This window comes from Corylus avellana, chromosome ca8, assembly GCF_901000735.1.
Source record: "Corylus avellana chromosome ca8, CavTom2PMs-1.0".
NCBI lineage: Eukaryota > Viridiplantae > Streptophyta > Magnoliopsida > Fagales > Betulaceae > Corylus > Corylus avellana.
Genome location: NC_081548.1, coordinates 23,295,062 through 23,321,358, shown reverse-complemented (window position 1 = coordinate 23,321,358; position 26,297 = coordinate 23,295,062). Strand labels below are relative to the sequence as shown.

Here is a 26,297-nt window from a genome sequence, read left to right as displayed (position 1 = left end):
CTAACAACTAAAGATAAGTCTATTTGAACCAAAAATTAAATAATGTTAGAGCAATGGTGTCTATCCAACCATAAACCTACCCAGTTGACAGCTTTTTTGTCGCTATTTGCCACGTGGCTCTATGGGTCGGATAACACGTAGGAGCACATGGGAGTTCTGTGCACCATGGATCGGCTTACCTGGCCAATTCGCCCGTGTTTGAGCTGTGCTCTGCTGCAACTGCAAGTGGGATGCCATGAAACTATCATGTGGGGTTCCACTCAATTATGCTATGAGACAGATAGCATGGTTATCAATTTTAATAATTGTATATATCGTTGCATACTATATGTTTTAAATAACGTGGTAATATGAATACGGTTTTATATAATAAATATATAGTATAAACGATAAAATGGATCATTTCTATTTTCAAACTTATAAAATGAGTGTCAAAATATATATAAAAAAAATTATTGTTGAAATAACATATTTCGGTAGATGATGTTCTTTATGGGGCTGTTAGATTCATTTAAGTCCTTAACCATAATCTTAAAAAAAAAAAAAAAAAATCCAAAGAAACAAAAAGTCCTTAACCATATAATTTGCCCCTAACAAATCAGTCTGGTTTGGTAAACCAATCTTAGCCACGTCCACATTACCAGTCTACAACCCTTGAGAGAATTTTGCAGTTACGTGGACTTTTGGAACTTGGAAAGTTTGAGTTGAGTACCATTTCTCTCTCTCTCTCTCTCTCTCATTTGTGTTTTAATTGTAAAAGTTTGCAATGAAAAGTAAATTGTGAAAGTAAAGTTAGATGCCACGGAATTATTCTACGATGTTGATTTGATCGTCGATCATAACAATATTGTAACATCAATATTGCATAGTTATAAGATAAAAATAGAGTATTTAACATTAAGGCTTACGTCTATCAATTAATATGTCTACAACATAAATGACCCTATTTATAAAAGAATTAGAGTAAGTGGATAGAAGACAATAAAGGGTTTTGATTACAATACACAGATATGATAAAAACCTTAACAACGACGTACATTAAATCAATATGACTTCATTTTTATGTATGTTAAGCAACGTGTTTGAACAATGATTTCCAAGATAAGAAGAATGGTTCAAAGGTTAATTTCTGCATACACTGAATCTGTTGCATGGGTTGCACAGTCGTTTTTTTGATTTCATCATTGAAGACGACGACCTATTATCAAATACATTTTTTTTAATTCAACGACAGTGCGTTTGCTTCTTAAATACTCCTCCTACGCAGCAAGGATTTAGAAAAGCCCATTTGAAAGGTAGAGAGGAGCCACAATCATCGATCAGAAAGAGCATGCAGTCATGCTTTTTTTACTTGTAGGTGGAGAATTATTTCAGCAATCAACAAGCATTTAGGTACAACGGCATATGACTGCCCACCATTTTTCGGCCTCATTATAGTAACTCTAGGTGGAGCCCTTTGTCACATGGAGAAAGCTCCGTCACAATGAAGCGATCAAATGTTCTTTTCAGATTTTTTTTTTTTTTAATATTTTTTAATTTTTTTCAACACTAAAAAGAGAAGCAACCATATCATAAAGGGCCGGGTTGAAGAGCCCTTGTGTGAGTCACATGCCATGACATGTAAAAATCAGCAAGGCTAATGATAGGTATTCTTGTATGGATATCCTTGGATGTCTTCAACTATATGGACCAAGAGGCAGGAAAACAAAGTGTGAGGGTCCTATATATTATTCCATTCCAAAGTATATATGTATAATGGCCTTTTGTTTGCCGGTTCCATTACCTTTTTTGATCAAACAATCCTTCTTTGATAATGCTTTCAATTTTATGCGACACAAAATAAATTAGGCTATCGCCAACAATCCATTTTGAGTAATATAAAAAAATGTTTAAGGTATTATAACTTTTACTATAATATAAAGTCAATTGGAGCAGAAAGTGCACCCAAGCCAATGATTGAACCAACTAAAAGGATTTGTGCTTGATAGAAAATGGAAAATACTAAAGGCACAATTATTTTGTCCAACTTTGAGCCAACTTTTGCCTTATTTTTTAATTAAAAAAAAAAAGTTTTTGAAGCAATAATTTTTATTTTGGTTATTCTTTTTTTATTTTGGTTTTTTTTTTAAAAAATAAAAACTGTATTTTGCTTCAGAAACTTTTTCCTTATTTTTTAATTTAAAAAAATAACAAAATTAAAAATTAAAAATTAAAAAAGTTTCTAAAGCAATATTTGGTCATTATTATGAATAAAGTACAATTTTAATTTTTTTTAAAAATACCAAATAAAAGAATGACCAAAATAAAAATGATTGCTTCATAAACTTTTTTAATTTTTAATTCTGTTATTTTTTTAAATTAAAAAATAAGAAAAAAGTTGGCCCAAAATTAACCCCAAGTTCGGCTGTATCATTCCTAGTAGAAAATAATGGAAAAATATGTGGTATAAAACCTATGGTTTATAGCCTCCAATAAAAAAATGACACCTCAGATAAAACTCCACATACAATAAAACATGAAAACTATCTACTTTTAAAAAACAAAACCAAATCTCGATTTGTGGATTTAAATCGTGCTATTTAAAAAGCAGAAAAATTCAAAAATGTGGTATTTATAAAAGTAGTTAAATATTTAATAAAATTGTAATTTAGTCTTTAGAATAACATAGAGCGTGCCCTTTTTCTCTCTCTCAGTTATCCACCGGCGCCGCCACTACTCGGGCTCGTAAGGAACGCAGATATCCTCCACCCGTGGTGCTCCCTCTCTCCTCCACTGGTAACGCCTCTCTCTCTCTCTCTCTCTCTCTCTCTCGGTTCTTACTCCACCATTGCTTTCTCTCTCTCAGACGGCTCCACCGCTCTGTGCGTCTTCGGCGTTCCTGCTCCACGAGCACCACACCGACTCAGAACGACGGGTCTTGAATGCTGATCATTCACTCTCCCTCTCTGTTCTTCTTCCTCCATAAATTGGGGTTTTGGGCGTTTGGGTCTTCAACCTCTGAAAGGTCAGATACAAATTACAATCTTCAAAGTAGCTCAGATACTCACCGAATGATATCTTTGATCGGTTTGTTTGGATTTATTTAGAATTTGAATCTAGACCCATTTTAAATGTATAATATATATATACCTACCTACAAAACTAACAAATAAGCTTATATATACTCGCTATAATTCGTAAAAAAAAAAAAAATTGTCAAATGAACTAATCTTTTTACAAATCCATATGAATTGACAATTCCTAGTCTAATGAATTATTTTTACTAAAACCAAATTTTACCAAATTTTTTTCATTTGATGCTGTGTTGAACAAAAAATTGTACAATATTTCTTTATAAGAATCATTTGGTATTTAAACTGTCCAGGTGTTTAGCAATTCTGACATGCATTGGTCCTATGATGCCTTTTGATCTTGATCCCCTTTCCTTGTTGGTATGTGCAGAACATCAACCAAATGATGGTAAAGTGATTCAAGTTGGAATCTAATTGGTTTCTGAAGGCTTGTTGAGGAATGCCAAGCTAGTGAGAATGTGATAATTAAACAAGACCATCTCTATTTTGCTTTCTCTATTCTCATCGTTTTGTTTATGTTCATCAAAGAAGTTTATATCTGTTGCTTAAGTTTATCTTCATCCAAAAGATTTAGTTCTCTTATTTTGATCATCTTGATTGCATTCTCTAGTGTCCAAAGTCATATATTTCTTATATATAAAAAAAAGATCCCAATCTCTTGCGATAAGAACTAAAAGAATGACTGTCATGTGAATCCCTAAAACAGTTTAAAGGAATATGAAGAGACTAAGGTTTATATACACCTAAGAAGTGATTCTGAGGATGGCTGAAGATGATATGTAAAGTTTGTGATCAAGCAATAAGAAGGGGTGCTTAAGGAGTAAATAAATATTAAACATGAAAAAATATTGACGTGAATCATTTCTCGATTAGATTATTGTTAGAGTCAGCGTGTGTTGTAGCACTTGTTTGAGTAAGAGTCAAACTCCAAGTCACCAAGGAATTATCTCCAAGCTGAACAAGAGTTGTCTCTAGGTAGGGGTCAATAAGAAGTTCTACTCCAAGTTTGAGTTGTTGTATTTTTTTTTTTCTATTTAAAAGGTGTCGACGAGTAAAGAGGCGTGCATGCATGCATAATTTTATCTTCAAACTAGGTATCATTTAGTGCACATAATGGCTATTAATTTATTACGAAAATGAATAATTATTATTAAGAATGAAAAATGTGCAATGAAATAACTATTCATATTCCTTAGTTTGGTAACAACACATTTGCTCTTATTAAAATTGTACCAAAATTACTAAAATATTAAAGATATATAGATAATAAAATAATAATATTAAAAAAAAAAAAAAACTTTGGTGGCAAACCACCCTACAGAATGGCCGACTACCATGACAAAATCACAGATGTTGTTGCATCACCCCTAGATCTCCTCGTATTGGACTCCTAATGAGCTAAGGGGGTGATGCGACCACCTTGTAGCTGTGTTACGTATTGAGTTTTTATGATATGTTTATATAAAGTAGCATAATCATATACAATATTGTTTGAAATCATATTTTTTCTAAGATATATATGATTATGCGGTAGTTGAATATATGAAGTCCCTTATTCAAAGTTGGTGTTAACTCTAATCAATTACCGAATTGTTGTTAATAGATTGAATCAAGTAAAATTATTGTAATTTAATTTGGATGAAAACTTTGTCTATATACCCGGTGATGGAATTAGGGGGGACCGGAGTAAGCAATGGCTCCACCCCAAATTCCTTAGAAAAATATTTTAGGTGGTAAAAAAAAAAATAATAATAAATAAATAAATTATTTAACGCCCATTGGCCCCTCCCCTGCCCAACATATTTTTTGGCCCACTCGTAACCCACTCTCCCTCTCCTCTACTTTCCCTTCTCTTCATATACCTTGGCCCCTAATCAAACTTTCTGGTTCCGTCCCTTCTCTTCAAATACCTTGGCCCCTAATCGAACTTTCTGGTTCTGTCCTTGCATCTACCCATTATTATTTTCAAAATTCTCTTAAAAGAAAAAAAACAGTAAACTTGGATTGATTCTATTCAGCTCTTTACTCCTCTATATTCAACATGGCCATTATTGATGGAGTTTAAGCTTCACCCAACTTCTTTGGTTCTATTGATTCCATATTTATGTATAACACTCTTTATCAACCCTGCCGGCTGCCGACAATACTTTATTCCTCGTGAAAACCAAATGGTTGTTGAAAGCAAGATCAACAATATATATATTTATCTCTTGAATCGAACAAATGAAACTCACACGTCTAGCAATAATGTTTCTATACTCCACCTAACTTGATAGTCTCCTCATCATCATATCTCACTGGGTTAATGCGCAGTATCCATTAAATAAGGGTTGATGGAGTTTTATGCTCCATTTTTTGAGTTATTATATGGCAACCAATATTTTCTTTTTTTTAAAAAAAAATTAAGGGTTGATTTAAGGTTGATAAGCAGTTAAGCACGCAAGATGAATTTAGTATATAACATTGCTTTAAGAAGCAAATGTGTCGGTTGAACTTTATCCTAAGTAACTCCTCTAGATAATTGTGTTCAGTAATTTTTGGTCTTTTTTTTTTGTTTGCCAATGAGAACATCCAAATGTCAGATATTCATTGGTCTTTAAATGTTTTATTTATTTTTTTACCTTACCAAAAGAAAAAGGGTCATGAATAATAGAGAGTGATACTCTCCGGCCATTGACTTCTATCATTTAATGTTCAGAAAAAAGAGATAGCTAGCCTTATTTAGAATGCTAACGGAAAACATTTTAGTAGAACATGAGCTCCATTTGTTAATTTTTTTTTTTAAAGTATTATGATGTTGATATAAATTATATTTTAAATTGTTTATTAATGTTGTTATTTAAAAACATATAGTAAAAGTGATAAAATTTAACAAATAATGCTAATATTTTTGCATTAGAGAGACATTTTTTTTTTTCTAATCATGAAAAAAGAAAGATAGAAAGAAAAAGTGATTTTTTTTTTAAAAAAAAAAATTGAAAAAAGTGTTTTGATGTAATTTTTATATTTGTAGGAGTAATTTGTAATTAAAATGTATGTTAATGCCTTTTATTTTAAGAAATGGAGCCGTTATATTTAAATTTTATACATTATTTATTTTAATTCAAATCCATCCCCACTGATTTATTTGTGAGCTGAGTCAAAAGCTTTACCCGAATCCGCTATCTGCGAAAGTCCGACGAGGACGGACAAGACAGACTCACGGAAAAAAAAGAAAAAAGGAAAATCCAAGGCAAGGACTACAAAAGAAAAGAAAAGTGAAAAAGGTTAAAAAAAATATATATATATCCTAAAACAAAACAAAGCAAAACAAAATCTTTCTCTTTCTCTCTCTCCACGATTTGTTTGGCATTATTAATTGAGGCCCCTATTCTCGGAAAACCCAAACGATCCCTTTTCTTATTCTTCTGTTTATTTCTACTTCCATTCCAAATTTAGGGTTTTCGCTTCCTTCGTCCTCTTCGTCTGCGAGGCATAAAACCCTAATCCTCCCACAACCTCCGATCTCTTCAACTAGCCGTTATCCACCCGTTTCCCGCCATTCCCAACATCATCCCAGCCGTCCGTTCCTCTTATTCTTCTTTTAAAAAACTAACCGTTAGATCTCCCATTTCGGGATACCGCTGGGTTTGTGTTCCATTTCTCTCTCTCTATCTTTTTTTCGTTGCAAAAACTTTTTGACCGTTGGGAATGTCGGCGGTGGAAGCGGAGAAGAAGGTTGATGGGGTGGAGGAGGAGAGGGGGGGAGAACTCTTGTTCTGCGGTGCCACGTCTTGGGACACGGTTGGTAGGCGCAAGGGTCTCGAGGGCAACCTGGTCTCGCCGACTCGGCTTCGCCCACTCGTCGGCGTTGACATCCGATTCGTCGCTTCGGGTTGCGGTAAGTTTCGCTGTCCGTTGAGTTGGTTTCGCTTAGGCTTGAGCTCTCGTATTTAGTAGAATTTCTCGGTTTCTTGAAGTAGAATAACATTCATTTTGGCCGATTAGTCTTGGCATTTTTGGTTTTCTTGCATAATTACGAAGTGGGTTCTGAATGTTATACGTTATTTTGTTGCTTTAAATGTAGCATCGTGTCATTGCGTGGCGTTGGATGTTGAAGGGCGTTGCTACACGTGGGGGCGCAATGAGGCATGAATGAGACTTAAAACTTAAATTTTCTGGAAGTGTGTAGTTTATTTCTTGCTGTTCTTTTTGTTGTTAAGTCATGAAGCATTGGTGTGCAGAAGGGACAACTTGGCCACGGAGATACAATTCAGCGGGATAGGCCGACTGTGGTTTCTGAACTTTTAAAGTAAGTTGCCGGGATCGACTTCATTTGTACAGTGTGTGTTCCTAATTTTTTTGGGGTGGCTACTGTCCCAAGAGGCTGTTTTACTGTGTCTATTCCGCATGTTGTGATTTTAGGCATCCTCTTGGTTTGAAGGCTTCCCTTGAGCTGGAGGGTGTTTTGTATAAGTGCTGGCCCGAGTTTGACTTCTGGAGTTTAAAATGTGTGAAACTGTAATTTGATGACTGTATGAAGTGGTTAAGAATTGAAATATCTGATATGAAATAGGGCTCGAAGAATAAGAATTCAAAGGAAGTTATGAAAAACAATTGAGGGATGGAACTAAACTAAGTACCTAAAGGCGTCAGACTTTGTATGCACACTTGCTTATCAAAGCTTTGACTTGTTAAGATAGTGGAAAAATTTGATAGTCTAATGAATAATGGAAAGACAATGGATTTCTCATAGCCTTGATTACTTAGGGAGTTTTGTAGCAATTGCTTAACTTGTGAGTGATGGTTATGATGATGGTTCTGTTAGAGAATTATATATGCTCATATTATAGCGTGCTAATTGCATGGTTTTGTGCTTTTTGTGACCCATTTTAAATTATGGAGTTAAATGTCTTCATAAAAATTTTGAGTCACTACTTATTTATTTATTAATTTTGTCATTCGAGTTGTTATGGCTGCTTTGAAGGTACAAAGTTGTGAGAGCTGGAGCAGGGAGGAGTCATACAGTAGTGGTTACTTCAGAAGGAACTTCCCTCGCCTTTGGCTGGAACAAACATGGACAGTTGGGTTCAGGCTCAGCACGAAATGGTAGGTTCATTTTATAAATTTGATTCAATGAAATTTCTACAAGCTTCCAATGCAAATCTGATGGCAATTTGGTTTGCTAGGGTGATCACTTTGGGATCTGCTTTGCTATTTTTGCATTCATTAGTTAAAAATCTTACTTCATATTGGGTATGGTGCATCAATAGCCCCGAGTTTCTCTTGCAGTTGGCAAATCTATCTGATTTCATGTTGAAGTGGATATTTAAGGACATTTTTGGAATTATTATGAAGAATTAATGACTTACTCATTCTATGTGTAGCATTTTGTGATTTCTACATCGTGATTCAGAGATGTGTGATGTGCTTTTATCAAGTTTGCTCTTGAAAATACTGTTGAATGCAGATCACTTAATTCATTAACTTGGTTAGGTTCATATCTGGATCTAATTTCTGTACACAGCTTTACTAGTAAACAATTATCATGTGATTTCAGTTATAATGCTCATAGTAGTTGCGAGTATTTATTGCTTGTGGGGAAACATTTAGCCTTGTTAATGTTCTTAATTTGTTTCTATGTGTCTATGAAAACATCCTTTAGTAACTGACAACCAGCTGTTTTATATTGTTGCTTTATTGTTTGTAGAAATCGAGTCATCTCCTATCCGCTGTCTTGTGTCTGAAGTTAAAAATATTGCTTGTGGAGCTGAATTCACTGTGTGGTTATCTTCTGTTGAAGGAGCTACTATACTGTATGGTTTGTGGACACTTTTGGGTTTTTGTTTTCTTGGTTGTTCAGCCAATTTTTCATCTGGCTTTTTGGTTCGCAAATTTAGGCAGATTACTTGCTGATTTGCAGACTGTTTGTTGGTTTCTAGTACTGCAGGTCTTCCACAATATGGACAACTTGGGCATGGAACAGACAATGAGGTATGTTCCTATGTTAGTCTGATTATTTCTTATTTTTCCTTATTTTTCTCCCTTGATCTTTAGATAACTTGATACAGTTTTACTCGTGTCATGGTTATGGTATGCTGATGACAATTATCTTCAAATTATGGTCCCTGTGCTTCTATATATGTTTTGTCAACTTTCTATATAGAGGCAATATATTTGGGTTAATATTTCTATCATGTGTGCGTAGTACCATTGAGTACCACTAAAACTTAAATGGTAGTAAGTAGTGGATGGCATCAATCCCAGTTTCAGTATTGAAATTGTAAATATACTGATTTTGCATTTAAAATCTCGAGATGGTTTTTAACGGTTTTAAATCATTGGTGTGTTTGCGTGCTAGACAATTCTTTTGTATTTTTCTTCCACTTTGCGTTTTCCGGACCCCTTTTTATAGTCACTTACATAAATGTAACCAGTTAATCAAATATTCTTGGAAATTGTGTGAGATACTTCTTTTTAATTCCCTCCAAAAGTATCAATCATGTCCTATAGGATCTCCCATGATGTTAGAAGCTCTGATACTGAGAGTAAGGGACATCTGTGAAGTTGATGCAAGACGATGGCTTTTTAATGGAAGTAAAAAAAACGAATTATGGAAATACTTATGGTGGGCTAGCAATAGGATTTGGACTTGGGAAATAGGCTTACAAAGAGGAAAATAACAGGACTGTTTTCTTACTCCATTTTACCTCACTTAGAACAAGAAGCATCTTTCCTCTTGATCTAAGGGTCTTGTGAATCAACAACCTATAGAGACAAGTACTTAGCAGTTGCAATCTTATCTTTCAAAATATCCCCTTCAAGATGATTAAAAGAAAAAGTCCTACATATTGAAAATTGAAGGTGGTTGCTTTGAAGTGAAGTACTTAAGACCGAGTGATGATGATCAAGCTGTTGACTCAGCAGCTAGCCTTAATAGAATTTGTCTTACAAAAGTATCCCACATATTTGGTGAAGTTAGAGAATGTTCTGAAATCTCCTAATGCCCAACACAGTTATTAAGGCAGTCTAAGCTGCTGTGTGGTCCTAGCATTAAATCACTGCTATTTTGTAGAAAGTCGCTTTGATTTTGCATCATGTAGTCCGCTCCAGTCACTACCCTGGATAAAATTGTTATACATTTATAGTCACATACAGAAACAGAAGGATGCATGATTTATTCACACTTGCACAAGTGAGACTTAGTTTGGTATGAAGCTTCACATAATCTTGGATGTGCCTGCAGTATAACACTAAAGACAGCTCAGTGAAGCTTGCCTATGAAGCGCAACCACGCCCTAGAGCAATAGCTTCTCTTGCTGGGGAAACCATTGTCAAAGTTGCATGTGGGCTGAACCATACTGGTTGTTAATAGCATCTGCTCTCTCTCTCTCTCTCTCTATTTGCCCCCCTCTTGTTTTCCTCCTCTTCAACATACTTGCAATTGTATTTATATTTATTTTATGTACTTTTTTGGTTTTTGTCATACAGTGGCAGTGGATTCAAATGGTTATGTTTACACGTAAGTGCCTATTCAGTGTACTTATTAACCTTCTCTTTCCTCCTATTGACTTGGCATTTCATCTACAGTTATTGACTGTTTATGTGGAAAATAATTAGGTGGGGCTTTGGCGGTTATGGAAGGTTGGTTCTTACTGTTTCAGCTAGTGAATAGATTTTCCAACTTTTTTGTTCCTGCATAGTGCCCTTTTTCTTGTGCATGTAACTCCTTGAATTCTGATTTGTAGGCTCGGACATAGGGAGCAGAAGGATGAGTGGGCCCCTCGCCGTGTTGATATCTTTCAAAAGCACAATGTTGTACCTCCAAATGCAGTGATTTCAGCTGGTTCTCTTAACTCTGCTTGCACTGCAGGTATTTGTGAACTTAGCTTAAAGTTGAGATATCATTATGCACACACACCATACCCTGTTTTAAACCTAGATCGTTCTTAGCATATAAGTGCATGAATGAACAAGCAAATTGTGTAGACAATCATCCAGTGCATGCATATTATTAAATAATATATGATTAAGACTTGGGTGGGCTGTGGCAAGATTCAAATATATGCTTAAGAGCTGTGTTGGTAGCCCACTTACCCCACACCCACACCCACACCTTCTCTGATTTGTTTTTGTTTGGCAGAGAGCTAAGCATTGTGGTCAGTCTCTTCCAAAGAAAATATTGAAAAGGAAAATTGTTATGGAGTCAAGAATGAATTTCTAATCAAGCATAAGTCATGGTAATGCTGGGTCGCATCATATCCATTAGAAGGCAATTGACTTAGCTTTAATTTGGCTAGCTACATTTTGAATCTAAGATGTTATATGGTATTCAATTTATTCGTTCTTGTTTTCTTTTATTCCAACTGCCCCAGACACCCCTTCCCCCCACCCCAAAAGAAAAAGAAAAAAGACGACTAAGATGTCAGTTCAGCTCTTGTAGCAACCACTTGGCTTTATTCACTTAATTGAGGGTTTTAGAAAATACAGAAAGGATGCGACTAACCTTGCAACTTGGGCACCTTACTGAGTTATCAAGACTAAATTGCCAGTTTATTGAAAGCAATGCAACACCCACGTGGCCTTGTTTTAACTGTGTCATCAGCAGTTACCTAAGATTGTTAAAGTTGGGATCCTACTTTAGGATTGGTGAGGGGCTCCAGGATTGGATTGTACATCTATAAGACTACTTACTATGCAAAAAAAAAAAAACCTTAATGGTCCCTAATTTCACATTTGTGTTTTAGTTACAACTTATTCCTTCAACAAATTGGTTTTTGGTTTGTTTTAAAGTTGATCCATTTTCCAGGTGGAGGGCAGCTCTATATGTGGGGCAAAATAAAGAGCGCCGGTGATGACTGGATGTATCCTAAGCCTCTCATGGATTTAAGGTCCAGCAGTTACTTGTTTCTTTTTGGTTCATTGGAAAGTATTTTCGTGTGTCATTCATGCTGTCTTTTCCTGTCTATTATTCTCCTAAAAGTGTTATGCTTAGTTTGCTTCTTTTCTTGGTAAGATTATGCCTTTTTATCTCGCTTGATGATGTTGGCACTTGTTACCCGTTTTTCTTCTTGTGTTCATCAATGAATCTCATTCTTCCATCCTTTTCTTAATTGTCCCTTCTCTGCTCAGTGATTTCGCTATATTTGATTGAGTCCTGCAGGCGTATTGATCTTGGTTCTGGTTTCTTCTATCTTGTTCTGGTCATCACACTTTTGCTAGTAGTCTCTGCAGTTGGATGGTTAGGTGCTCTGCTGTAACTTCTCTTTATCCCATGATATTCCTATCACTATCACCATCAGTGAGAAAGTGATTTCAAACTGAGGCTTGTAGTACCATACCAATGAGGCTTTACCACCAAGACTCTTGGGTGTTGTCTTTTGAATTTTGGGATTTAGATTTGGACTTATTTTTTGTTTGTAAGATTTGATCCAATGACTTTAGTCAAGTCAATCACTTACTTTACCTTATTGTGAATCATGCACAATGGACTAGGCTGTGATGCAGAACCAAGAGTACGTTGTTAATAGGATGAATGTTATAGCATCTACTTTTTAACTTGAAAACACTTATTTATTTTTGAGTTCATTGAGAAACCGGTTTGCCTTTATCATGAACCTTGCTTTGTTGATGCTTAAACTTCTAACCAGCTGTTGAAGCATATCAGAGATCAGTTGTTGGCTCAATCCTGAGTGCTATCCCTCCTCTTTTTAATTATCCTCTCTGCTGGAAACATTTAATTGGCCTCCAACCTGGCTGTCTGCATCCCCACTCGTTTGGATTTTGTATTCTCTTCAGGTTTACAAGTTTCCCTGCCTACTGGCCTTCATTGCTGGTTTGAAGCCAATGCCGTGTACAGTAATATAGTTTCCTTTTTGTTGTCTTGAAAAGATATACTCCTTCAAGTTATGAAGGGAAACTTTTAGAGGTTTTGGTTGAACCTTTTTATTTTTGGTGCTACTCAGCATAATTGTTTAGATAACTTTCCTTCTCTGCTTTTTCAGTGGTTGGAATTTACGTTGCATGGATTCAGGTAATATGCACCATTTTGTTGGTGCTGATTCCTCCTGCATTAGTTGGGGCCACGCTCAATATGGAGAGCTGGGATTTGGTCCTAATGGGCAGAAGTATGTGTTTGTCACGATCAATAATACATTTAGTTTCCTCTTTTTGTCTCTTTAAGTTTTGCTTTAGTGTTTGTTTCTTCTGTTTAGATCTTCTGCAATGCCCAAAAAGGTAGATATTCTTGAGGGCATGCATGTTATCAGGTGAGTGTTTATCTCTTCTTACTGTTCTTTTTGTTTTTATTAATTGCACCTATAGGATGTGATGATGGATATTTTTTCCTGTAGTGTTGCATGCGGAATGGGACATTCCATGGTTGTTGTTGATAGAACAAATGTTGGTGACCGACTTGACCAGGTGATTATTCAAAAACGTCGTCACAGCCTCTTATTGAGGAATCTACTTGTAGTGACAGCTTGCTGCTCCTTAGTTCCTTCAGTACTGTATGATGTTCAAAGTTTAATGGCAGGCAGCATTTCTCTTTGACTATTATGATTATCATACAACTTGAGTGAAAAATTAAAGATTGATTTTTACTGTCACGTCATTTTAGTTGCATGACAATCGTATATGAGTATACTAAATAAGATTACTCTTTTTCTTTTCTTCGGTTATGGGATTGATCTACTTTTATATTCCTTGTGTTAGCTCCTGCATTTTGTTACATTCTTTCAATAATACAGGTAATGCAGTTATTTACTTTTTGACCTTTTATTTTTATTTTTTTTTTTTTTTTTCAGCTTGATGTATATGATGGCAAAACTTCTGGTGAAGGTATGCTAATGTTAAAGGGTAATGTAAATGGTTGGTCTGATTTATTGTTGGAAGAATTCTTGTTAGTTGCATGCTTTGAGCAGAAGTAATATTTGTTGGCGCAAGGCTCACTGAGACCTTTTGATGAAGCGGGTAATGCTATAATTTGTGGTTTTCTAAGGGCCAGATTTCTGCCTGGGCTTCTGGGGCCAGGCATGGAGGAGTTGACTTGACCTAAACTTGGCTGTCAAAAGACTGTAGATCCATCTAGTAAAACTAGGTTTCAACATAGTATTGAAGCTACGGGGGTCCATAGTGGTCGCTGAATCAGAACTGATCTTTTTGCAGGAAGTGTGGAACCTGAAATTGAAGCTCCTGTTGCCAAGCAAACTCCTAAAAAGGGTGCTGCTAAAGCTTCTAATAACTCCAAGAAGAGGAAGAAGTCAAAAGATTCATCTGACTCAGAAGAAGAGGATAGTGATGATGACAGTGAAAATGGTGAAGAACAGGTCAATGGGCAGGCGGAAGAGAAAAAGCGAGGCGGGAATGCTTCTGGTAGAGGTCAAGGTAAGGGTGCTAATAAAGCCACCCGTGGGCGTGGTCGCCCTCCTTCGGCAAATAAAAGTTCACAGCCTTCCCAAGGGAAAACCGGTAAAAGAGGAAGGCCCCGGAAGTCGTCATAAGTTTCACACTCCCCGTTCAAGGTGGAAATTTTGTTCTCTCGTCATAGAGAGTTGTACGTTATGATCAATTGGCTACTTTATTTACATTTCTTTTAATTGTTTTAAATTCTTTTTCCTTTTTTAATTCTTCAGCCCCACTAAAATGTGCTTGTTTAATTGATAGGAAACAGTTATACTGTACTAACATTTCATTTTGGAGTTCTCATTAAAATGAGAAAATGTTAGTTGCAGCTTCTATCATATTTTATGAACCAAGTTTTCTTCTAATTTGGCTTGAAAGAAATTTTTTTGCCTCAGTCTATTAAATTGATTTATGATTTTAGTGTAATTTGCGAAGTCTTATGTGTGGTGCCGTATACTTGATCACTATTTGTAGCATTTTGCCTGATCAACAAAAGAGAAAATTTAAGGGGTTAAACAATGATAATACTGGTTTAATTCGGTCCTTTAAATACAATGGTTACAAATGTCATATATTATCATCCCCATATATACGGAATCAATCTACGAGTTACGTGTTTCTTTATTCTTTTTTTTTTTTTTTTTTATAAAGTCTCTATTCTCTTTTTGGGTTGTATTTTATTCGTTCATTGGCCAACATATTAAATTTTTTGGAAAAAAAGAAAAAGAAAAAAAGTCTCCCCTCTTCCTTTCTGGATCAGGTTTGCGTACGGCCTTGGTTTAGGCCCAAAGTGCAAGGGGAATGCACAGTGGCCAACCCATTACATGAGGCCGAAGCCCAGGGCCAAGTAGCCTGGCCCAAACCCGGTCCATTGCCGGCTCTCAATGGACCACTAAACCATGCACCATGCTAAAACCATACTATACGGGGGGGAATAGAGTTATATGGGTAGTCCTGCAATCTTTTATACAAAGAGCATTTCTATCTCAGAATGATGTCATTACCATAGCAGCCTTAACCAATCTTTTGATTTTTTTATTTTTTTTTATCAATGACTAATCTAAGGGTTGATTGGGACTGTCACGTTAACATTGTAGCATAATTGTATAATAAAAATGCGGTATATAACAATATGCAATACCATCTATATGGTTAACAAACCAAACGTGCAGCTATATCATGGCCAAGACAATGAAATAACCGTATCAACATGTAGCCACAACTAAAGATTGTTTATCAGAAAGAACTCTTCTTGGCTGTAGCCCCAAAGAAAGAACTAAACAAAAGAGTTTAGCTCAAGTTCTAATTACATCTCAACACAACCAATCCAATAAAAAAATGACTAAGTTTAATAAACTAACAATAATCATATACTGATAGATTTAAAAAAGCTTATATACGATTGCACACTACCCATATTGCAAAAGAAGTTAACACAACATGGAGTTTGGATCGATGCTAGCAGTTGGGTTGACCAACCTATTGGTTCTCATCTTGCTTAGCAGCATCACCATTCTGCCGTTCGTTGTGAAGAGGCTGCTGTGGCTGCAGTTGTGCCGGCTGTTGCATTCGATGCTGTTGCTGCTGCAGCAAATGATAAAGCTGCGTGGGCTGGGGATGCTGCAGCTGGTACATCTGTTGATTAATAGAAAGCTGCTGAGCCATGCAGTCCGCGAGGTACCCCTCCCCGCTGCACTCTGAAGCAGTGAGCCTCAAATGCTGGACTTCTGCAGTCAATGCCTCATTTAAAGCTGCACATCAATAGACAAAACAGATGAATATAGTAGCCCAAATGCAGCCATACCATCAGGAAGAACTTAATATAATATGAAAAGATGATATTAAGCCACATCATTAAGTTCCTCATGATGAGAGGGAAATTAAGAGAGTAAATATCAATAAATGCAACATGCTTAAGACACATATTTACGTCTTGATACAAACTGACAAAGTATAATGTAGGTAACTGCAAATCTTAAGGGGACACTACCTCTCAGAAGTGGTAGCACAACATAAGTACAACGCATAAAAAGCACAATGTGACGCCTCAACAATGGTAATCTCCCTTCACTATGGCTCGAGATTTTCTAGTCTCAGTGTGGCCGGATTCATTGCGATGAATAAGTTCATCTTGCCCACTCTAGCACTAGCTACCCTCCAGCAGTCCAACCGGGATCTTTCTCCAATTGGCCACTACTTTCAAACCACCAGAATGGACAAGGCTTTTAACCTATTTCCAATTTTATTGTTTTCTACTGGCATTGTTTCTTGCTAGTCTGATGTTGTAATAAGGGTGTTTACCCTTGTTGTACTTTTAATAATATTTGCTCAAAAAAAAAAAAAAAGCGAAGCAAATCTTAAAAGATTTTTTTTTTAGTATGGGTACAATTATTTTGTGACTATTTATTCCCCAGGCTTTATTTCTTTATATTGAAATTGAATCTTAAAAAAAATCTCCAGATGATATTGATAAACCTGATATATGCATTTCTTTTTTTATGGGGGAAAAGAGGAGAGCTTGTGAAACTTATCCTTATGAAAAGTTTCCAAATTGTGTGCAAACAATCCATCTCATGATGATGGGGAGATGTAAAAACACATATAGCAAGGTTAATTTTCCAGTCAACATAGCAATATCAAGTAAAAAGAGGCCATAGCAAAGCTGCAACTATAATATCAAAATTCTAGCAATACTTAACAACCAACAAGAATTGCCATTACAACGTGTTTTCAAGCATGTAGGGCTCCATTTTTTAACATCTTTATTTTCACATAAAACCAAAGTAATTAAGTACTCAGGTATTCTAGAGCCTAGGTGCAAAGCCAGGCATGGGCGTAACAGGGGTAAAGTGCTAATGCAAATTAAAGCACTTGTATATAGGTATGAAAATAAATGTAGTAGTATAAAAAATTGAACATTTTGAGGAGAATGTACTAAGCCCCTCTAAACTGACATTTCATTTGCACTTAGACCACCAAATTTCAAAAGTGACACTTGACCCCTTCATTGTAAATTACGCCCTCTATTAACATTTGGCTTTAAAATAGACAGAAAATACCACAAGTGCTAATTTTTTACGAAAAAAAAAAGAGTCAAAATTATCCTTTCATAATTTGTCTTTTAAAAAAAAAAAAACAAAATAACAAAATAACAAAAAGGCCAAAAGGGTTGCCGAACCACCCCCAAGGGTGGCTGGCCACCCCCAGTTTGACCTCTCAGCCACCCCCATAGAATTTTTCAAACTGGAGGTGGTGATTCGGTCTTTTCCAAAATCTGAGGTACTAGTTTTGTCATGTTTTAAAACCTAAGAGGGAAAATTAAAAAACCTCAAAACCCAGGTACCAAAAAAGTTATTAACAAAAAAAAAAAAAGGTTAAGGTGTGCATCAAGTGTGGCATTTTTCGTCTATTTTATCACCAGATGCTAAGGGAGGGTATAACTTGTAACAAAGTGGTAGTTGAAGGGGGTCAAAAGTCACTTTAAAAGAGGTGTTGTGGCCTAAGTGCCAATGGGGTGTCAGTTTGAAAAGGTTGTATATTTTTCTCAAACATTTTTTTGCACATCATAATATGAAATAATAAAATTTGATGCTGGAAAATACATAGAAAAGAAAAAGGACAAGCAAAACGTGAATAACAATACCAACTATCCAAACCTTGAGAAAAATAATGTTGTTAGGCTATGTGGAGCCTGGTTTGTATCCAACCCAGTTCAACGTTAGAAGTGCTACAATTTTATTTTATTTTATTATTATTATTTTTTTTTATAACGTAGGAGAACTTTACTCAGATTAATTGCACGTCGCAGAAGCGCTACAATTCAAATGAAATTTTTTCTGAGGCTTAGTCCATGGAGTGGAGGCTTGGGCTGATAGGCTAAGTTTAGAGTGCTTAGGTTATTTTCTCCATCCATGGAGTGGAGGCTTGGGCTGATAGGCCAAGTTTAGAGTGCTTAGGTTATTTTCTCCAAGTATTTTGCTTGGAGAAAATACTTAGCCTATCTAAGTTTGAGTAATGCTATACATACTCTCACCTCTTTACATCTAATTCCCTGCACCCATATGTGACTTTTAAAATTACTATTGGATTAAAATCCAATAAAGATCCATTACAAATCCAATGGTGGTTTTAAAAGCCACCTATGAGTGTGGAAAATTGGTTGCAAAGAAGTGGGAGTATGTGTAGCATTACTCTATAAGTTTAGAGTGCTTTCCAAGCAAAATACTTGGAGAAAATAACCTAAGCACTCTAAACTTAGCCTATATAAGTTTATAGTGAGTTTTTAAGTTTTTTTTTCTTTGTCTCTAAGTATTTTTTCTTTGTGCTTAAGTTGTGCCTCATCCAAGGAGCATCACATAGGTACCTTAAGGCGCTAGATGTGAGCCTCACTAAGCTTTGCACTTAAAGCATGCCTAGGCATGCTTTAATTGACACTGATCAAGACATTGAGGAGTCTCTTGGATTTGATTTCTCATAATCACATTTACTCACAAATAGATGGAAATCTATTATAATTTTAAGGTTCATTATAACCAAATGAAGCACTAAATACTACTTTGTCTGTGTTCATTCAAATATAGATCAATCATGTTTGCCAATTGCATAAATCAAGCTCATATTTTGGGAGAAGAGATTGAACAACCCCGCGTATAAAAACTAGAATTTGCTGCAATACATATTTGGATAATGTAAAAGGCATTAAGGATGGGAAAAAAAACTTAATAACTGGTAAAGTGAAATAGAAGCTAAAGTCAACAAAAGGAACCTCTCTCCAACCCAGTCTAACATACCATGGGTTCAAATTAGAAGAGCACCAGTAGAAAACCAGGAGAAAAATTAAAGACAAGAAGATAAAGATCTCTTGAACAGTTTGACAAATTTTCATATGGAAACATCTTGTAAAATTAGAGTCATATGGTGCAAATATATCAAGATTGGTTACAGCAGACTAAAACATAGGGAGCAGAAGAAAAGGTACATACCATCTTTGAGTTTCGACTCTTGTTCCATGGCCTGAAGGCGGAATTTCAACTCATTGTTCTCACTCTTAAGCAAAACAGAATCTCTCTGGATAAAAAAATAGAAAACAAAATCAAGAAAATATAATGAAGGCCAATTGTAAATGAAAAAAGGAAAAAGGAGAATGAAATAAAACTAAATAACTATTTAATATCAAAATCTCATCACCCTAAATACCCACCTGTAACTTTGCAACCTCATTAGACAACGTAGTATTCTCTGTCTGTAGAGTTTGTGCCTTGTGTTCTAAGTCAGCAGTGTATCGCATCTTCCGCTCCTTGGAACGAGCAGCCGATTGACGATTAGCCAAAATCCTGGTGAGCATATCATAAATGAAGAAATTCACTCAATGACACATAATTGCCTATTAATACACAGATAAAAGTCTTTAAAAAAAAAAAAAAAAAGAGACAAAAAAGAGCACCTCTTGGCACGTTTGGGGTCTGATAATGCAATCTCAGTCAGTTTCTCATTTACCCTGATCTTTCCCAGCTCAACCTCACTGAACTGGGCATTTCCAAACTCCACGCTGAACTTTGCTGAGTTCCCATCTATTGCATTGCTAGGCGAGTCTTGATCCACTCGAACTCCTATAGGCGGGAGGTTTGGTGATTCATCATCAAAATGCAAATTTCCCATAAAACTATCCATTGAAACACTTCTATAGTGTCGGACAGTAGGTCTCACATCTCCACCAGCAATTCTCTTTCCTTCCCTCTTCTCATTAGCAAAACTAGAATCTGACCCCTGCACACTGTTTTGGTTGCCATTTATTCGACTTTCCACTTCATTATCACTGCTATCACATCCGTTCGTCTTTGAGCCACTGGCTCTGCTATCCAAATCCTTTTCCTCAGTACCAGATGAGTTCATTTTATCAAAGTTGTCCAAATTCATGTATTCACTAAAAAAGTCGTCAACAACTTCTCCCTCGGATTTCCCATCAGCAATGCTATTGTCATCCCTATCCCTCTTCAATTCCCCTTTCATCACCAACTGTATCGGCTTGTCCATGCCCACCGAATTCTCTCTTCTAGAAACCGACCGGTCCAAAAATCCCCGACTCCCAATGGGAATCAGCTGAGGTGAAGATTGAATCATGGCTGAGAATCCTAACGGAATACTATCACTATTAGAGCGCCGGTGTCCTCTACGAGGAGGAAGGCCCTCGCTGACCCGAAAGGCATTAGCTCCATTTACAGGTGAAGGAAGCAATGGACCATGAGAATTAACAGCACTTTCTTCCATAGACACATCCGTCGAAATTGGGTCAGAGAGCGAGCTTGTTGCTGGTTCGCGATAGGGCAAAGGGCTCAAAGGGGGCAGGTTATCAAGCGAAAAAAACGTAGGTTGCGATAAAGACCTGGAGTGGGAAGGCCCCGGGCTCAAATTCTGTGAACCTGGCTGCCGGGAAGCCGGCCGGGACCCCGGAAACTGCGAGTACTGCAGTGAATTAGCTGGATTGTTCGGGTGCGAGGGTGGTATACCAGGTCTCTTATGACTGTTCTCACTACCTCCAGGACTCAAATTTTGTGGTAATTGACGCGCAGTGAAACCCATTTGAGAGGGACTCAAATTTTGCATATCCAACTGGTTCTTAGGCTTTATACCAAATGTATATTGGACCCCTCCACTTTCGTCAGTGCCACCCATCTCCCTCTATTATACTAAAACCCTCGATAAAAACACAGAACCCTAGGTCCCTAAGCACTACTGTATAGAGTAATCAATCAAAGCTATAAATAAACACTACACTAATAGCACAGGTCACTAATTTACTGAAACCGAATGATCAGCAAACGAGAAAAAAAGAACATGGAAGTATGATCATAGACAGAACCCACCTCTTCCAGTGAACAGACCCACACACCGCAGTGGCCGGAGACGACGAAAGAAACCTTAAAGCACCGCAAACTGTTGTCAAAGACTGCCGCCAAGTTAATCAGCCAAGCGTGGCGGTGATATCCATAGACGAATAGGCCTCGGGCAACACTTCCAAAGAGTTCACAATTTTCCGCTGCGGACACAAGCCTTTTTGTCTTTTCGCTTCTCTTTCGGAACCAGAGACGAGCTTTTTGTTTCCGGTCTATATGCTACACGTGAAATACGCGTGGATATAGCGAGATTTTGAGTTTTTATAATTATTTTTACGCGTTTTGTTTGCTTTCATGTCGCCTTTGTCTCCGCCATTTATCGAGGGTAAGATGTGAAATACGTACAAATACGTGAATGCCGGGCAAACTCGTTTGAGAAATTGACGTTTATGCTTTGACTTACCACGGCCGGCCTCTGATTAATTTTAATTATTATTTATTAGATTAAATCATTATTATTTATTATTTAAATTTTGGGTTAAATACCAAATACTCACCTGGAGTTTGATAACTTTATTTTTATACTCCAGGAGTTTTATTTTTATCACAGGATCCCCTGAGGTTTTGAAAAATGATCAAGTTAGTCCATCCGTTAGTTGACCGTTAGTTAACCGTTAGGACTGACACGTAGACCAATCAGATGTTGACACGTGGCACCTATTTAATTTTTTTATAAAAAAAAATTAAATAGGTGCCACGTGTCAACATCTGATTGGTCCACGTGTCAGCCTTAACGGTCAACTAACGGATTGACTAATTTGGTCCTTTATCAAAACCCCAGGGAGGTTCTGTGATAAAAATGAAACCCCAGGGGAGTAAAAATAAAGTTACCAAACCCCAGGGGGGTATTTGGTATTTAACCCTTAAATTTTCAAATACCGATATCATATGTCAAAGTAATGGTTAAGTGATTAAATTTATCTCTTCATGTAAGCTTAAGCTTTTGAAAATAGGTAAATTTAATAACTTAACTATTACTTTAATACTCCCCCTCACGCGTAGACTTAAACTCCCTTTTAACAGCATTAGAGCCAAAGGTTATGGATTCGAACCTTGACTCCATCAAATCAGCCCTCATTTAAATTAAATATTTTACGTGTTGGACCTCACCTATTAAAATGGAGTTTAAGCTCATACGTGAGAGGGAGTGTTAAAGTAATGGTTAAGTGATTAAATTTACCTCTTCCTATAAGCTTAAGTTTTTGAAATAACTGATAATTTAATACGATAAAACACCATTCATTGAATTTGAAAATAATGCTTGAGGTTTATTGAATTGTACATATCAAAAAAAAAATTATGAAATATGATTCTCTTCATTATAAGTATCAAATGATGTTTATATGTTACTATTTCCCTGATTTTAGTTTAATTGGTGGATTGATGTATATAATATGGTTCAATTTTGTACTGAGCATACTAGGAAGGAGTAGCATTTTATTGTGAGAAAGTGCATATATCTTATTCCTTCTATGTCTCCAATAGGAGTGAATCCAATAATAAAAGCAGTGAAGATTATCTTAAAGATAAAGAATTGAGATATTCTCCAATTGAGGACAAATGAGAGATTCTCCAATTATTAATTGTAACCCTTCATTTTAAATCTAATGGTCTATAAAATGTCAACTGTTTTTGTATAACCGATGCATTAAATGCTAGCTTTTATTTTAAAGATGTTTTAAATAATTTTATAGACTATTAGATTTAAAATAAAGAGTCATGATTAATAATTAGAAAGCCTTCAATTTCTCCCTAATCCAGATCAAAAGATAAATTAGCCCAAGATCTGTGAAATCCATAAAGTTATGATTACCATGACAATAATCTTATCCACACATTTATGTCATGATACTAATATTAAATTGGACAGATGGATTAGAGTATAATCTTATTTAGGAAGTATATGTTTTTTAATTTTTAGTTTAAAAAAAAAAGTTTTAAGGAGATATAAAAATGAAAAAAAAAATATTAACTTCATAAAAAAATAATAAAGATATAAATTATACTAAAAAAACACACTCTTATCTCACTATTATAAAAAATTAATTGATATTCTCATTCCAACAAAATGAAATATTAGCGAAATTACGGGTGCACCTGGCCATGATCAACAATGATTTGTTAACGAAGTGATTCATACGGTCATACCAATAAAATAAATTATCTTGCACCGAATATAGGTTACGTGTAGTAAAAGTAATTCAGACAGACGACTCTTGAGAGTTTTGTCCCATGTCTAGGATATCTTATTCTGGAAGGAAAGGATTTCCAGTTTAAGCTCTTTCTTTGTCGAACATTAAAATGTGGGCCGGGCCCTCTGTTCGGTTTGAACCAGTGAAGCCCATCAAAGCCTCAATATTGGTTTTAGCCCAGTACTTTAAACTTTAACCGATCAAGATTCTCTATAACTATTAGGTTATATTCCTTAATATAAGTTGAAAGGTTTTTTTTTTTTTTTTTTTTTTCTGAAAAAAAAAAAAAAACTTCTTTAAAAAAGTATTCTTATGAATTTTATTTATTTATTTTTTTTTTTTGAGAACATAAAACAAAAGAAAGATGATGAAAATTTTATCAAACTACGTATTTTAATCATATATAGCTTTTGGATGGCTAGGCCTTAGTAGATGATGGGTGGCCACCCACCACGTCACGACTCATGGAGGACATGAGTAGCCGCCACAAGGCCAACACCCACTGACAATGTGTTTGGGTGAGGTGATCCACCCATGTTTTTATTGGCATAAGAGGGGGGAAGGAGCGTTGATAGCCGTGTCATGACTTAAGCCAACTTTCGTAAATGAGTATGGTTCCATTGACAAATGGGGTGGTGGGACAACCTCACCCCTCCTCTATTGGTTGGTGGGGTAACCCACTAACACCCACTGATAGTGTATTTGGGTGAGGTGATTCACCCATGTTTTTATTGGCATAAGACGGGGGAAGGGGCGTGAATGGTCGTGTCATGACTCAAGCCAACTTCCGTAAATGAGTATGGTTCTATTGACAAATGGAGTGGTGGGACAAGATTACCCCTTCTCTATTCGTTGGTGGGGTAACCCACCAACACCCACTGATAGTGTGTTTGGGTGAGGTGATCCACCCATGTTTTTATTGGCATAAGAGGGGGGAAGGAATCTGAATAGTCGTGTCATGACTTAAGCCAACTTCCGTAAATGAGTATAGTTCTATTGACAAATGAGGTGGTGGGACAACCTCACCCCTCCTCTATTGGTTGGTGGGGTAACCCACCCACTCCACGGTGTTGGTGGGTGGCCACCTCTGTTTTTTTTTTTTCCTTTGATTTTTGATTTTCTGTTTTTTGTTTTTTGTTTTTATCATGTGTAAAGGTGATACTTATGTATGTGTTAAATGTATGATAAATGCTACTTTACTCTTCTTTTTTTTCTTTTTTCTTTTTTTTTTTTTCTAATTCATGCTATTTTACTGTTTTTTTTTTATTTTTAGAATATCATGCTATTTTACTGTTGTTTTCAAATTAAGTTGTTTGAAAAATAGTCTTCATCTGCTTTGATCAATCGGGCCATGATTAGAAGCAAAAAAATCAATTGGGCCCAGCTCTCGGAGCGTAAAGGGCTAATATCTCCGCAAAACGCACAGCACCACATACTTCACCACACACGAGTTGTTATGACACTATTTGTCTGTCACAATTTGTCCATCACCAACCATCCACTCACTTTAAAAGCCCCTCCTCAAGCGTCTTTATAAACCAACCGCTTTCAGCAATCCCCTAAAACCCTAGCTTAATACCTCGCCGTCTTGCCATTCTCTATCCGCCAAATCTTCGCCTTCTCATGACCAAGCTCTCCTTTATCGATTTCTGGATACGACGCTAGGGTTTATTCTTGCTCTAAGTCTTGTTATATATATATATATAAAGGGTCGTTTGGAGAGGGCAAAGGATGAGTCTTTGAATTGTTAAGAGTGCTCGAACTTTGTTTGGGCGCTATGATTCAACAATCTTGAATAGGAAGATCTGATGCTCTCTTTTTCTCTCTCAATCTTCCATTCTCTTATTTTTAATTTTTTGTTTTTGAAAAGAAATTTGTTTCTATTTTCATAAACAGCCAATGATGATAGTATTTGGTTTACCGAAATGCAGGTTTATGGTAAACTTGCATATTTGTCGAAATCCATGAACTAGGACGGTCTGAGGCTTTGTTTCAAGCTCTTTGCACTTTTTGTTGATGGATTTTGTTATATTTTTCTTTTGGAAATGCATTTTTGAAGCATCTGATTTGGGTCTGACGTTCTTGACTAAATACTCTCTACAGTGTTGTGGATGATGAGTTCATCAATCATACAGTTATCCCTGTCTGATGCATTGATGCTGATTATTTGTATTCTGACACACATTGTAGGGTTCTTCTCTTTTAAATTTTCATTCTATTTATGAATTGTAATTTTAATATTATCTTTCCTCTGCATAATTTTATTATACTTGAATACTTTCTTATGGGATTTGTTATTGTTCTAAATCGTTTGACCTTCTATTATATAACTATAATTTCATTTGTGTGACCTACTAAAACCTTCTGACCATCAAGTCTTAATCATCATCCAACAAGTTAGAACCATAGTTTTCTATAATTATAATTGAATAAGATTTAAAATCTTACTTTTCTGTAAGTAAGAGATCCATGAATTGTATCAGAGTTTTTGACTGAGAATGGATTGGTAGAGAAGATCTTGATTGGGTTGGTGTTGCGGAAGGAGAGGGCGAAGAGAAGATCTCGACGGGTGTTTTAACAATTTTGATTTTTTGTTTAATCATTTTATCAATTATAGACGGTAGAAAAGTTGTCGAGCTAAGTCTTTCTGCAGTTAATGTAACAAAACCTATGCATCGCATAAGACATCAAGAAAGTTAAAAGAGAAATGCTACATACTGTGGCACCTCTCTTTGGATTAGGATTTTTTTTTTTTTTTT

General features: G+C 36.0%; 2 protein-coding genes, 1 long non-coding RNA gene and 3 other non-coding genes across 6 annotated transcripts; 5 read left to right on the top strand and 1 right to left on the bottom strand.

The window, feature by feature from the left end:
- Window positions 1-2,676: 2,676 nt before the first annotated feature.
- Window positions 2,677-3,662, top strand: LOC132190474 (uncharacterized). Its single transcript, XR_009441139.1, has 3 exons — window positions 2,677-2,775; window positions 2,846-3,004; window positions 3,442-3,662. It is a non-coding gene; the product is annotated as an uncharacterized LOC132190474 (long non-coding RNA).
- Window positions 3,663-6,406: 2,744 nt separating this feature from the next.
- On the top strand, window positions 6,407-14,786 carry LOC132189373 (uncharacterized). The gene is made up of 16 exons (XM_059604097.1): window positions 6,407-6,951; window positions 7,138-7,199; window positions 7,295-7,362; window positions 8,038-8,159; window positions 8,761-8,866; window positions 8,993-9,044; window positions 10,297-10,414; window positions 10,542-10,572; window positions 10,671-10,694; window positions 10,799-10,923; window positions 11,860-11,941; window positions 13,055-13,177; window positions 13,265-13,318; window positions 13,403-13,472; window positions 13,856-13,889; window positions 14,217-14,786. Exons 1-16 carry the CDS (start codon window positions 6,762-6,764, stop codon window positions 14,549-14,551), a joined length of 1,596 nt encoding a protein of 531 aa, XP_059460080.1. The 5' UTR covers window positions 6,407-6,761; the 3' UTR covers window positions 14,552-14,786.
- Window positions 14,787-15,620: 834 nt separating this feature from the next.
- LOC132190307 (bZIP transcription factor 29-like) lies at window positions 15,621-21,553 on the bottom strand. Its single transcript, XM_059605258.1, has 4 exons — window positions 19,897-21,553; window positions 19,654-19,786; window positions 19,436-19,520; window positions 15,621-16,204 (listed from the first exon to the last, which is right to left on the bottom strand). Exons 1-4 carry the CDS (start codon window positions 21,123-21,125, stop codon window positions 15,933-15,935), a joined length of 1,719 nt encoding a protein of 572 aa, XP_059461241.1. The 5' UTR covers window positions 21,126-21,553; the 3' UTR covers window positions 15,621-15,932.
- A 3,719-nt stretch (window positions 21,554-25,272) lies between these two features.
- On the top strand, window positions 25,273-25,350 carry LOC132191173 (small nucleolar RNA snoR64a). Its single transcript, XR_009441203.1, has one exon. It is a non-coding gene; the product is annotated as a small nucleolar RNA snoR64a (small nucleolar RNA).
- An 83-nt stretch (window positions 25,351-25,433) lies between these two features.
- Window positions 25,434-25,524, top strand: LOC132191174 (small nucleolar RNA snoR20a). Its single transcript, XR_009441204.1, has one exon. It is a non-coding gene; the product is annotated as a small nucleolar RNA snoR20a (small nucleolar RNA).
- A 117-nt stretch (window positions 25,525-25,641) lies between these two features.
- LOC132191156 (small nucleolar RNA R38) lies at window positions 25,642-25,723 on the top strand. The gene has a single exon (XR_009441188.1). It is a non-coding gene; the product is annotated as a small nucleolar RNA R38 (small nucleolar RNA).
- Window positions 25,724-26,297: the final 574 nt, after the last annotated feature.

Excerpts from the sequence above, each read along its gene's own strand:
- LOC132189373 (XM_059604097.1), top strand. The coding sequence starts at position 6,762 with ATGTCGGCGGTGGAAGCGGAGAAGAAGGTTGATGGGGTGGAGGAGGAG. Across the intron at positions 8,867-8,992 it reads GTTGAAGGAGCTACTATACT|TACTGCAGGTCTTCCACAAT; the intron begins GTATGGTTTGTG and ends GTTGGTTTCTAG. Across the intron at positions 10,695-10,798 it reads GGCTTTGGCGGTTATGGAAG|GCTCGGACATAGGGAGCAGA; the intron begins GTTGGTTCTTAC and ends TCTGATTTGTAG.
- LOC132190307 (XM_059605258.1), bottom strand. The coding sequence starts at position 21,125 with ATGGGTGGCACTGACGAAAGTGGAGGGGTCCAATATACATTTGGTATA. Across the intron at positions 19,787-19,896 it reads GACCCCAAACGTGCCAAGAG|GATTTTGGCTAATCGTCAAT; the intron begins GTGCTCTTTTTT and ends TATGCTCACCAG. Across the intron at positions 16,205-19,435 it reads AGAGTCGAAACTCAAAGATG|CTTTAAATGAGGCATTGACT; the intron begins GTATGTACCTTT and ends ATTGATGTGCAG.